This window comes from Quercus robur, chromosome 8 (assembly GCF_932294415.1).
Source record: "Quercus robur chromosome 8, dhQueRobu3.1, whole genome shotgun sequence".
Classification (NCBI taxonomy): domain Eukaryota; kingdom Viridiplantae; phylum Streptophyta; class Magnoliopsida; order Fagales; family Fagaceae; genus Quercus; species Quercus robur.
The window spans coordinates 17,530,875-17,545,010 of record NC_065541.1 but is presented as its reverse complement, the minus strand read 5'-3'; the positions used below and the strand labels follow the sequence as shown (position 1 = coordinate 17,545,010).

Sequence of the window (14,136 nt, the reverse complement as noted above, 5' to 3'; positions counted from 1 at the left end):
TTCTATATAAAAAAAAATTTAAAAAATCATAAAGAGAAAAATGATTTAAAAAGAAAAAGAAAAAGAGTATGATGTGGTTGATGAGGTGGCTCAATTAGAGTATAGCAAAATTAAATGTTATGTCTCAGCTTTTAGATATATATATATAGATATATATATATAAATAGATTGATTGCTTAGTGGCAATTTTAGCATTTTTGTTGTTGATATTTTGATAATACTAAATAAATACTTGTTTGCATTAAAAAATAAAAATCGTTTATACTTTGGCCCTCTAATGGTAATATGCTCTCTCTCTCTCTCTCTCTCTCTCTCTCTCTCTCTCTCTCTCTCTCTCTCTCTCTCTCTCTCTCTCTCTCTAGTTTTGTGAATTGTCATTTTAGTTTTCTAATCTTAGTAGTCCAAGGTTATAACATGTGATGCATTCTTAGAAAATAGATCTAACATACAATCAATAATGTAAAGAAAATAATTATGTTGTTAAGTTAAAAAAAGAATTAAATATTTTTCATTTTACGCAAATAATATTACAACATGTTCATGTTCTAAATTACATTAATCTTAAAAATTTACAATTTTTTTTTCCTGAAATATTATAATAGTAATAAAAATAAATTTTTATTAAATATTTCGAAATAAGTTTATAGCATACACGAGCATCGCGTAGCGTAGGACATCGGTTAGTTATGATATATTAGAAAATTGTACCACCAACGCACAGATATAATTTAAATGAACCTAGCTAGAAATCATCTAATTGTATTTGCATTTCCAACTCCAGGAAAATACAAAGAATGAATTTTAGTTCTAAAGAGGAAGCCTGGAGGAAGCCAGTCATACAGGTCCAGCAAAATATGTGGCTCTATTCCTCTATGTACAATATTACATGAGCCTAATATATAATGTCGCCATGCTTTTTGGTAAATTAGCTGAAAATAACCATTCCCAAGACAAGAAAGAGCCACCATTATAGACTTTATAGTCAATTCAAAAGAATGATTACAATACAAAACAATATATTAGTAGAAATGTTGTTTCCTATAGTCCATAATATCAACCTTGTACACCGTCAGAGATGTGGATTAAAATAAATGACATTGGACAAATAATGAAATCTAAGAAACTTTAGAAAGATGAGGTAAATAGGTTTGGAAACTAAGGGCTCGTTTGGTAATATTGTTCTAATAACGTTGTATATATTTTTTGGAAATACATGTGGGTGAAAAAATATGTGAAAATATGTATAATGTTGTTTAAAAATTGAAAACATATGTTTAAACATATGTACCAAACAGGTCCTAAGTACCGTCAAGAGAACATTAGCATAGCACTAAACATGATTTTGATTTGTCACGGATGGAAGAGTAACAGTTCTAAAGCCTAAAACCATCATCTGTCATTGGCTAAAAAAGAAAATCATCTCAGTTCCAAAGTTACAAAGACTTTGCAATTGTTTCAATTGTATTAAGATAATGAGAAATTTCAAACCTTTGAAACCATTACAAAAAATAATTCACATCAGACACAAGAATAGGTAAGTTTTTTTTTTGGTAAAGTAGAGGCATATCAAATATTAGAGTAGGTAAGTTTGTTTCCAAAGGCCTACTATCTAGAACGGTGAAGTATGGGCGAAGAGCTAGACTAGGTTTCCCTGGTTTATATTTAAATTAATTTACGAAAACGTGGGCGGCAAAAAATAATATAAGATAGCATGGCTCCAGTCAGCAGTTGACACAAAGGGTCTGTTTGGATAGAACTTATTTTGCTGAAACTGAAAACTGAAAACTGAAAACACTGTAGCAAAATAATTTTTAAATATGTAAATAGTACCGTGGGACCCATTTTTAATGAAAAAGTTGATAAAAAGTGGAGTTTGTGGGACCCATGAACAGTATATAAGTCACTGTTCATGGCTGAAAAGTCAACAATATGCGGCTAGAAAAAAAAAAAAAAAAAAAAAGGAAAACGCGGACGCAGACGTGAGACGTTGAATCCAAACATACACAAAGTGTTAAGGAAAAGAGCCTTTTATTTATTTATTTTGATGAAAAGAGCCTAATTATGTTAATTGAAACACTTGCTTTTCCCACATTCTTTTATTGTCTCATTGCTTTCTCATCAACTTTGTTGCAATTCTGCATCGCAGCTAACACCATTAGTCCAGGGCAATCAATTAGCGATATCCTGACTCTAGTTTCCTCAGACCATGTTTTTGAGCTAGGATTCTTCCCTTCAGGCTACAACAAGAGCAGGTACTTGGGCATATGGTACAAGAAGACCCCAGGGATACTTGTGTGGATAGCTAACCAAAACAATCCACTCACAGATACATATGGAGTTTTCACCATCACCAGCAATGGAACACTTCTTCTTCTCGACCAAAGAAACCACACTATCTGGTATTCGAATTCATCCAGGGCTGCTCAGACTCTAGTTGCTCAGGTTTTAGATTCTGGTAACCTTATTCTTATAGATGTTAATGATACATCGAACAGCTCTGAAAGCTATTTGTGGAAGAGCTTTGATTACCCATTTAACATATGGTTACCAGGCATGATGATAGGAAAGGACACAAGTAATGGTCTAGACCCATTTTTGACATCTTGCAGTGACTCAAATATTGCATCTCCTGGAGACTTTACATACAGATTTGATTATTGGGGGTTGCCTGAAATAATTCTTAGAAGAGGATCAACAAGAAAATACCGCACTGGACTATGGAATGGAGTTCGATTCAGCGGTCTTCCTATCCCTGTAAATCAATATTTCGTTTCCGTATTTAGATTGAACAAGGAACTGTTGGGACGTATATATAATTCTACAAACGAGTTTCATAATACGAGGATAACACTGAGTCAATCAGGCATTCTTCAAGGCCTTCTATTAAAGAAGGGAAGCAGTGAATGGACTATCATGAATGCAATGCCAAATGACTTGTGTGACAATTATGGGCAGTGGCTCTAATAGTGTTTGCAAAAGTTACAAAGCATCAATCTGCGAGTGTTTGGAAGGTTTCATCCCCAAATCAACAGAAGAATGGAAACAGCTCATTTGGTCCAGCGGATGTGTAAGGAGAACCTTGTTGGACTGCCAGAGGAAAAATGGTTTCATGAAGCTTGCGCAGATGAAATTGCCTGACTTGCTAGAGTTTTGGTTAAACAAGAGTATGAGCACCAAGGAATGTGAAGCAGAATGCTTGAAGAACTGTTCTTGTACAGCATATGCAAATTCAGATATTACTGGGAAAGGCAATGGCTGTTTGATCTAGTTTGGGGATTTGATTGATATTAGAGGGTACAGTGAAGAAAATGATAATAGCGGGGACTCAGAAGAAAATCCCGGGCAAGACATCTATATACGCCTGCATACTTCGGAGCTTAGTAAGTGCACTTATCTCCTCTACAACACTCCGTTCTCACTTCACTTCTCACATAAGGGTGACAAAAGTATAAACCAAGATACTTTTGGAGGGGTTGTTTGGTATATCATTTTAAACACATGTTTTCAATTTTTAAACAATATTATACGCATTTTCCCACACACATATTTTCAAATAAATTGAAAACTATTGTTTAAACACCAGTACCAAACCGGCCCTAAAATTTCATAACAGAGCAACTTAAAGATAAAATATTTGGAAAATAAAAGTTTAAGTTCACTAAAGTGAAAACTCAATAGGTAAAAAAAAAAAAAAAAATGTGGCCAAGCCCAACTCATCAAATTAAATATGAAGTTGTGGCAATCGGGTCAGGTTTAGAGTCACTGGCAAGCCGATCTGATAAAAAACCAAACTTGCCCGTATGGTTGATAGATCCGCCCGCATGTTTTAATTTCGGGTCAGTTTTATGGGTTTCGAGTCTGGTTTGTTTGTTTCTAGCTTTTCGTTCTTTTTTTTTTTTTTCTTTTTTCTTTTTCTTTTTTTTTTTTTTTTTTTTTTTGGCTGTTGGTCTTTTGCTATTTTTGGGTTATTTTCTACCAAATATCTTTCCAATTCAAAAACTTGAACAAATCTTAATATTTATGACACTATTATTACTTGCCAAATTTCATTCGAGTTTGACTTACTCTAAGTAGGGGGGGGGGGGGGGTTACGGTACCCACTTATATCTGAGCCGTTAATTTCTTAAGGTTTTGATCTTGTCCGTTGATATAATTTTAAAGGTTTTTGGGTTACCGGTTAAACAGGTTTTAAATATAAACAAAAAAAATTAAAACATTCATCAGCCTTTTCCACCTTTCTCCTGTCTCACGTTTGCGTCTCTACCCATTGCTCTGTTTGCCTCTCTAAAAAAAACCCTCACAGAGCCTCTCTAAACAAAACCCTCAAATCGTTTGCTCTGTTTTCCTCTCTAAACAAAACCCTCAAATCTTTGCCTCTCTAAACAAAACCCTCAAATCGTTTGCCCTGTTTGCATCTGCAGCGCAACCCACAAAACCCTCAGAGCCTGGCGCACCCACAAACACTCAGAGCCCGACGCACCCACAACCTCAAATCGGAGGCACTTCTTCTCATCCAATCCACTTGTCGGCGCCGCTCTCTAGCTTATTCACTTCCAATCCATATTCAAATCAGCGGCGCACTCATATCCAATCCAACTCGGCGGCGCTTCATCTCTTCCCGGACGACTCGGCGGTGCTTCTTCTCTTCCATTCTAAATCAGCGGCGCCACCCACAATCTTCAGGTTCTCTCTTTACATACGATTAACGCTGATATGGGTTTATATTATTTCTCTAAACTTTGTGGGTTTATGATATTATTGTTTTGTTTGAGTTTCGGTTCTTATATATTTGACAAATTAATCTTTACACCGAAGGGCTTGTCAGTCCACCATTAATTGCCTGGATCATTACTGCCATGTGAAACGAAATTGTAATAAGATTGCTGATGCTTTGGCAAAGAAATCTCGGGTTGGGCTAGAATTAGAATGTCAGGTTCGGGTTGAAGACTTACCTGGGGACATTATCCCCCTTGCTCTGTTTGATTAGTTTTCTTATGTTTTAATAATAAAAGCATCGGTCTGTCTCACAGACTAGTTTCTAAAAAAAAAGAAAAAAGAAGTCTTTACACTTTTGAGTTTGGAATGTGAGATGTGGGAACCCTTATCCATAAGTTGGGATAAGATTAGATTTGGTTGGGAGTGTGGTGAGGACACGATACTATGAACCTACTAATTTAGGAGTTTTTTTTTTTTTTTTTTTTTTTTTTTTTTCGACCACCTTGGCAGTAAGAACACCAATTTCAGTGTTGGTTTGTGCTATTTTTTTGAGTTGGTTTCCTATTTTAGAGTTGGTTTCTCTAAAATTTAGAATTTGAAAGAAGCCTGGTGAGTTTGCTCAGAGTTTCAGTTGCAGATATTTTATCTGTATGATGTTCACCATAAATTGAAGTTGTAATAAAAACAGCCTTCCTAATTAGATCATCTCCTGTATCAAAATTGTTTCCCTTTAGCATTAGTTTCTACTTTCTACTTTCTAGCAGTGTGGCTCTGCATAGTCCCTTGAGAATTCTTCTGTCTTTTATAAATTTTAATATCAAAGCCCTCTTTTCTGCATCAATTATTTTCTTTCAAATAAGAGTATTTGGCAACTCAAACTTACATTATTGAAAGAGGGAGTACATGGGAGTCATTCTCTAAGCCAATTCAAGAAGATCAAACAAAAATGGGATGAATTTGTTATTGATGCCACCTCTGTTTGATTCCTTGCTCAACTTTCTCATTCCTTGGCCCTGTTTATTTGGATATTTGTTGATGCCTTTTTTTTTTAATTTAATTTAATTTTTTTATATTATTTTAAAACTACACTATCAGCTGTTAAATATCATTTTATTACATTTTTTTTTCAAATTTTAAATTTTAAATTTTTTAAAGTTGAAAAATCATTTCAACAATTTTTCCTTTGCTTGATGAAAAAGCTACTACTAAGCCAAGGCCTAGGGGTGTTGAATATTGCATAGACTTTGATGATTTAGCAGGTTTTGCATAGGTTGATGCTTTGGCTAAAATAAGTGTATTGTAGTGAACATCAACTAGTTTATAGCTACAATTAGATTCGAAACAAGTTTGTGGGGAGTAAAATTAGCAGTTGTCAAATTTTTGAGGATATGGTTTTATTCAAAAACACTTCTTGATTGACTTCACTGCATTTCCTTAGTTACTCAAATTAAAGAAGTATTATTTTAATTTTTTCACTTATTATCTCCATTTTTTTTTTTTTTTGGTATAAAAGGAATTCATTCATAACTTGGTTCTTGTGCCAGGCATGCTTATGTTATCATAGTGGATTGTTGTTGTATGTGTAAGCAAGTTGGGGAGTCTATGATCACTTATTGTTAAATTGTTCTATGGATAGAGATTCGTAGTCTTTCATTTTATGCCTCTTTCGGGTGCAATGGGTTTTGCCAAAGAGGGTGTAGATATGTTGGCATGTTGGAAGGGGCAGTTTTCTAGGCAGAAAAATGGTGATATTTGGAATGCAATCCCTGTGTCATGGGGATTATTTGGAAGGAACAAAATAACTAGACATTTGAAGTCCTTGAATGATTAGTGTTGGCTGTGAAGTTGATTTTTCTACATTGTATGATTGGATGGCTCCCACAAGTGGTCATTTTGTCTCTAGTTTGCTGGATTTAGATGCACCTTCAATTCACAACCCGTGTATTTGATGGTGTTTCATCTTTGCTCTTTTTTATGTGACTCTATTTTTTCAGCTCCTAATCACTTTTCCTCTTTGTATCTTGAAACCAGTTGGACTTTTTTTCCTCCACTATGAACATGAGTACCTAATGTTCTTTTATAAAGTACACAGTGATGAAAGACAAAAAAAAAATTTGCAACAATAAATTAAAGAATAAGAAAATAAAGGATGGGACCTAGGATTTAGCAACTTGGCTTGCTTGGATTCAAAACCAAGTGAAAGAAAATGCTAGGAGTCAACACCTAGGCCTGGCTAGGGTTGGCACCAAACAATTGAAATAACACTAGTGAAAACTTTATTATCAATTAAACTTTGTCTTATAAAATTGAACCCAGGGCTTCTTAATAGAGTTCCAAAACATTGCTTACAAGAAAAGAACTTTAACTCCTGATCCATATAGGAAAAGAAAATTACTAATTAAGAGATTGGGCTTAGGTCTTTAGGCCCAATTGATAGTAGACTCCTTATATCTTGTGTCCACATCACACAAAATTATTTTATGTTTAGTTTCAAAATTCACCTTTTGTCTAGTTTCAAAATTCAACCGTGAAATGTATTTACTTTTTAATGCATGTTATTGCTTACCTTTTTTTTTTTTTTTTTTTTTTTTTTTTTTTTTCATGTTATATTGCGATAGGAGTATGGGGAGAGTGAAGAACATTGAAGAGCAAGATGCCATTGAAGAGCAAGATGCTCCCCAAGTTAGGCCCCCGAAAAGACAACTTGGAGCATTTATAATTTATTAGTAGGATTCACGCAATTCAGTATATATTCACTTGTTTTATTTATCCTAATGTTATATTCAAGAAAGTGAGTTTTGTTCAATTTGGATTTTTAGTAAAAAGCAAGTAGAAATGATGAAAGCTGAAGGCATTGTCAAGATAAGCAAAGCTGTAAGTTGAATAATACTTATATTTTTTTAGGTTATTATTATTTTTTAGTTCACATATTCATGGACATCATACTTGAGTATGAAAATCTAAAATTACAGGTTAAGGATGAGATTACAAAAAAGTGGAATAATCTTGATGATGACTCTAAATTAGAGTATAGGAGGGAAGCACGTGAGAATTGTGAAAATTATGTAAATTTAAAACATAATATTCCTTGCAAACCACATAAAGTAAGTATTTACCTACGGAAATTTTAGAATGCATCACTATGTATTAAATTTCATTATAAAACCCTTTTTATTCATTTTATAATGCAGGTTTCATTAGATACTCAGTGTACCCTTGGTCGCGTTCGTTCGATGGTTAACAAATTGAATCTAAGACAAAAATCTGTCATTCAAGAGTTAGGGTTTGGTAGTTTGTTGGATTTAAAGTTTATAAATTTGGATAGAGATTTATGCAAATGGTTAATTGATCATTTTGACCAAAATTCATGTGCATTGGATATTTGTGGTAAGAGGTTACCGATTTCCACTGAAGATGTAGAATATATTTTAGGAATAAAATCAAATGGGATTGATATATCTATTGTTGGGAGCGCAGAAGAGATAAATCATATGTGCCAACAATATGGATTAAATGTGGAAGGGGATATACCAATTAAGCTCTTAGAGGATGAGTTGAATAAGATGGAAACATCTGGAAATGAATTTGTGAGTTATTTTTTGCTGTTTATAGTGGGTACTTTATTATGTCCCACTACAAAATCTTATATGAAACGGTCTTTTGTTTTAATTTGCCGTAATGTTGAAGAGATTAGAAACTTGAATTGGGTGAAGTTCGTGCTAGATTTTCTCATTCAAGGTGTACGCAAACATAAAGACTGTTAGGTTCTAAATGTTTAAAACAATTGGCAAATCGTGAACACAAACTTGTCTAGATATAGATCTTAGAGTCTATAGGTTTTATTAGACAATGCTCAAGGTGATTCAAGTCAAGATTCAAGAACATACAAGCTGCAGGAAGAAGATTTCATAATCTGTCTGGTTCGATCAATCGAAAGACAGGCTCGACCGATCGAAATTCGTATCTACAGAATTTTAATTAAGCCCAAACAGCAGTTCAAGCCCATTTATGATTAGGGTTTCTAATCTACTTCTCCCAGTATATAAAGGAAACCCTAAGCACGTTTTTATGTGGCTTTTTAGAGAGAAAAGAGTGTGCCTCTTTTGTATTTAGGGTTTTGTTCCTAAAAAGCTCTCTTATGTCTTCTACCGGTGCTCTTCGTTTCTTCTGGATTTGGTTTGGGATCAACCCTACCACAGACTTATTCCACTTGGTTAATTCATACGCACACCTCTTTAATCCTTCAGCCATACCACATGGGATATTCAAATTCACCCCCTCTCTCCAACAAGCTTTTATAATATCTCTACAATCCTCCCTCCTAGTCCACATTGCTTCAAAATGAAAACAACGCTTCCTCGAGGGCTGTAGGGCAAAAGAATCAGAAATCAAGAGACCACAGTGGTCAGATGTGGAATCAACAATATGATGAACCCTAGCATCCTTGAAATAATCAATCCATTCTGTGGTGGCTAAAGCTCGATCCAACCTTAGATACACTCTATCTTCCCCTTCCTACATATTGCACCATGTGTAATCTGGACCTGTGTACCCCAAATCCCTAAGACCACAACAATCAAGAGCAGCAACAAAATCATCAATCTGTTTTTGAGGACGTCTGGCACCCCCCATTTTTTCTCTTGCAATATCTCATTAAAATCACCAAAACATATCCATGGCAGCTGAAATTTCCTATTCAAAGCTCTTAATTGCTCCAAAAATTCTTTTCTTCGATGTGTTTCAGGATGCCCATAGAATCCTGTAATTCTCCATTTGAAACCCGAGTGTGATTCCACAACAATTGCATCAATGTAATTCCCAGCATACCCTATAATCTCTAGCTTGAAATCTTTTTTCCATAGCATTGCCAATCCCCCACTTCGATCTGACTTTGGGATTATTAAACCATCAATGAAACCAACTCTTCCTTTTACTTTCTCCATACCTTTCTTATTTAGCTTCATCTCCATTAAAAAGACGATGTTGGGATCCCACCACTGCACTAACTCGCGCAGCGCCTTCACTAACCAGAGGTTCCCAAGCCCTTAGCAGTTCCAGCCAAGGGCTAACATTGCTCCCGGCAGTGCTGTGTAACAGCCTCCGCCGATATCTCAGTTGTTTTTTTGTCATCAGAGAGATGTGTTTCACAAACTCTCTTCTGAGCTCTGCCTTTACTTTTTCTAAGCTTTCAATAAAACCAGCCCTTTTCTTACCTCCAATATTGACTTGGGCCTCCTTATTTGCAATCTGTCTCTTTCCTATTTCCCTTGCTACTTTTTTCAGCTTACCCGTGGTCTTGGTCTTTTTTGCCCCGTTTGAGCCCAAATCTTGGGCCTTGTTTTTTAAATCTTCTGTTGTTCCACTCTTTGGCATTACTGGGCTTTTAACTCCAAAAATTTCGATGCTAGCCTTTTGTGGTAGGCCCACTAAGGAATAGGCCTCCTCGTTACCTTTTAACAAGTCCCTGACCAGATCAGATTTAGTTCCATTTTGCTCATCACGTGTTTCCTTTGCTTGCGCCAGAACATTCTCCACTTTCTCCATATTGTCCCATCCATCCTACAAATTCGGCTCAATGGTGCCTGACATCTCTGCATTCATATTTTCAAGATTCTGACTCCTTGTCCTTGCCTTGTTTCCATCGTTCACCATTTGGATGTATGTGTCTCTGTTTTTTGGCTCCATTCTAAACCTTCGTTCTGTAACTTCTTCCTCCATTGATTCATGGCTTCTGCTACTTGTGGGTCTTACTTTTTCAACATTACCTTTGCCCTGACCTCCTGCCCTTATCTAGTCACCTTATTGTTGATTGATTGGCTGCCCCTCTAAGTTTTGTGTGCAATGTTTGTCCTCATGTCCAAGTTTCCCACATATGAAGCAGAAAGTGGGAAGTCTCTCATACTTAAAATTGATCCAAAATCTCTCACCTTCTGCATTGGTGATATGGGCTCCTTTTCTTAGTGGTTTATGAATTGGAAGGTTTACCCTTATCCTCATGAATTTGGCTTGGTCTGCTTGCCATGATCGTTTATCAACTTCTATAACCTCACCAAGTTTACATCCTATTTCTTTCCCTACTTCCTCAGACAAAAATTCAAAGGGCAAGCCCTATACCTGGACCTAAAATGGACTGTGAGTGTATGTGATGTTCGCCGTTGTCATTCCTTTCTTCCATTTGCTCAAGAGAAGAAGATTGTTATCGAAGTTCCACAGACCACTTCTCTCCACCCACTCCATTTGATACTTGGAGTTGAACTTGAATTGGAGTATGTTGTTCCCCACCTCAACAATTCTTAACTCAGATCCCATCTTCCACACTGACCTTAATGTATTTTTTAGTACCCGTTGGTTTTGTTGACGTTCAGACAGCAATCGTCCAAACAAGCTAAGGTGACATTCCTCAAGAAGCTCCTGTCGATTTGCCACAGTAATTGGGATGTCTTCTTCTTCTTCCTTTGTCAGCTGCAGTTTTTGAAGCCCTTCCGAAACTGCTTGATCCATATTTGGATATAGGGGATTTTGGGAGTTTTTTCTAGAAGTTTTTCTTTCACCACGGCTATGAGTGTGCCGAGAAAAGTCCCTAGAATGGAACCCAAGGAAGGGAGAGAACTCTTACAGCAGAGAGAGAGAGAGAAAAGACTCCTACACATTTACACTTGTTGAGTTTCAAAGTTTTTACCGGATAATTCTTGGCTTTGCCATATTATTATTATTTGAGATAGTGGGCACTGCCAATTTGTAATGCAAGTACAATGCATATATTTATTTATTTCTCTGATTTTCTTTGACAGATCCAATCTCAAGGAATGAATCTAGCTCAGTAGAAACGCTTGGAGCAACTGGAGTAATGCTTGTACGAGCTAAGCAATTAGTCGCCATACTAGCTATATCTCTATCTCTTGCAACGCTTATGTTGGGCCTCTTTGTCTATTGTGTATGGAGAAAACTCAGGATGACAAGCAAAGGTGAGAAAAGAATTGCTGATAAGGCTATTTAAGCAATCAAAATGTAAATCCTTAATTATTGCCATAAATATATATGTGTTGTAATTGTTCACTGTTGATGTGGGCCGTGTGGCTTGAATTGCCAAAGCCCAATTCGGTCATTAAACCAAATAGAAGTTGTAATAGGAAACCTCTTCTGCCAACTTTAATATATATATATATATATATATATATATATATATAGTATTATGTGCAGCCATGTGATGAGATAATTCCTAAAAACCTAGCAACAACCACATAAGAAGAAGAATAGATTTTTCTTGTCTTGTGGGTGAGAGAGAGTTAGGGTAGGGTGTATTGGGATTTGAGTTTCTTGAGAGTGTTCTTGTGCACTATTGTATCTCCCTATTTTATAGTGAAATTTCTCAGTCGTTGCTGTGGAGGTAGGCAGTTTGCCGAACCAATTAAATTCTTGTGTTCTTTGTGTGCTTGTTATTTGATTTCCACTTATTTACTGTTATTGATTTGAGTCCTGGGGTGCTATCTGCACAACAAGTGGTATTAGAGCCAGGTTGGGATTAGATCCTTTGAATACAGTAAAGATGTCAAGCACAAAGTATGATGTAGAGAAGTTTTGTGGTAAGAGAAATTTTTCTCTTTGGCAAAGGCGGATGAAGGATCTCCTAATTCAACAAGGAGTTCACAAGGCCTTACTTGGGAAGGAGAAGAAACCAGAAACGATGAAGGATGTAGAATAGGTAGAGATGGATGAGAAAGCAACTAGCGCTATTCGTCTCAACCTAGGTGATGAGTTCATTCACAACATCCTAGAAGCAAAGACCGCAAAGGAGGTTTGGGAAAAACTAGAAGGTCTTTATATGAGAAAGAATCTGACGAACAAGTTGTACGTAAAGAAGCAACTGTATAGTTTGCATATGAAGTAGGGTTTTGATCTATTGGAGCATCTCAACACGTTTAACATGTTGAACACCCAACTGTCAAGTTTTAGGGTGAATTATGAGGATGAAGATAAAGCGTTACTCTTATTAGCGTCGCTTCCTACTTCTTTTGATCATCTAGTGACTACGTTGATGTACGGAAAAGAGACTATAGTACTCGAGGAGGTGACTAGTGCTCTGTTGTCACATATAAAGATGAAACAAGATTGTGATGGTTCTCAGGCTGATGGACTTATTGTAAAGTCTGAGTCAAGCAATAGGGGTAGAAGCAGGTCAAGAGGACGAAACTCTAACAGGAATAGATCACAATCTAAATCACGTGCAAAGAAAGATGTAGAGTGCTTTTATTGTGACAAGAAAGGGCACTATAAGAATCAGTGTAAAGAGTTGAAAGAGCATTTAGAGGAAAAAAAGAATGGAAAGAAGCTCCTAGAATCAGCTAGTGTTGCTGAAGAAACATCAGATGACAATAAAGTTGGTGCAGATTTACTTTCAGTCTCATCAGGTAACAATGTTCTATTGGAATCTTGGGTTTTAGATTTAGCATGCTCATATCATATGACTCCAAAGAAAGATTGGTTTAACACGTAGAAGCCTTACAATGGTGGTAAGGTCCAAATGGGTAATGATGCTACATGCCCGGTTATTGGAATTGGTACCGTGAAGATCAAGATGTTTGATGGAGTTGTGAGAGTTCTTAGTAATGTCAGACATGTTCCAGATCTTAGAAAGAATTTAATTTCTTTAGGAGTATTGGATGATTTGGGCTATTCATACTCATCAAAGGGTGGAATCATGAAGATTACCAAAGGTGCTTTGATGGTGATGAAGGGACAGAAAATAAGCACGCTTTACAGATTGATTGGGAACATAATTGTAGGAAGAGTTGCAGTCACCACTCTGGTGGAGTCCAGCACTGACGACACAAAATTATGGCATATGCGACTTGGCCATATTGGTGAACGGGGTATGTTAGAGTTGCACAAGAGAAATTTATTGAAAGGGGTGAAGACATGCAAGCTAGACTTCTGCAAGTATAGTGTGTTTGGGAAGCAACATAGAGTCGGTTTCAAGATAGGCTCTCATACAAGTAAGGGTGTTCTTGACTACATTCATTAAGATGTTTGGGGCCCAGTATCAGTTTCTTCTAACAGTGGTGCTCAATACTTCGTCAGTTTCATTAATGACTACTCTAGAAAGGTATGGATTTATTTTATGAAGCATAAGTCTGATGTATTTGGCATATTTAAAAAGTGGAAAGCACAAGTTGAGAATCAGACTAGCAGGAAAATAAAATACCTTAGAATAGATAATGGACTAGAGTATAGAGATAAAGAATTCATAAGATTTTGTGAATTAGAAGGCATTACTCATCACTTCACAGTTAAAGGAACTCCACCGCAGAATGGGGTTGTAGAGAGAATGAATAGAACCTTAGCAGAAAGAGCCAGATGCATGAGATTGAATGCAAGGTTACCTAAGGTGTTTTGGGCAGAGACAGTTAACACAACAAGTTT

The 14,136-nt window shown here is 36.1% G+C and overlaps 1 protein-coding gene across 1 annotated transcript; it reads left to right on the top strand.

Moving 5' to 3' along the window:
* The first annotated feature begins 2,061 nt into the window (after positions 1-2,061).
* On the top strand, positions 2,062-2,964 carry LOC126695965 (S-locus-specific glycoprotein S13-like). Its single transcript, XM_050392756.1, has one exon. The coding sequence runs from the start codon at positions 2,062-2,064 to the stop codon at positions 2,962-2,964; it is 903 nt and encodes a 300-aa protein (XP_050248713.1).
* The last annotated feature ends 11,172 nt before the right edge of the window (positions 2,965-14,136 follow it).

Coding starts and splice junctions, on each gene's coding strand:
- LOC126695965 (XM_050392756.1), top strand. CDS start 2,062: ATGTTAATTGAAACACTTGCTTTTCCCACATTCTTTTATTGTCTCATT.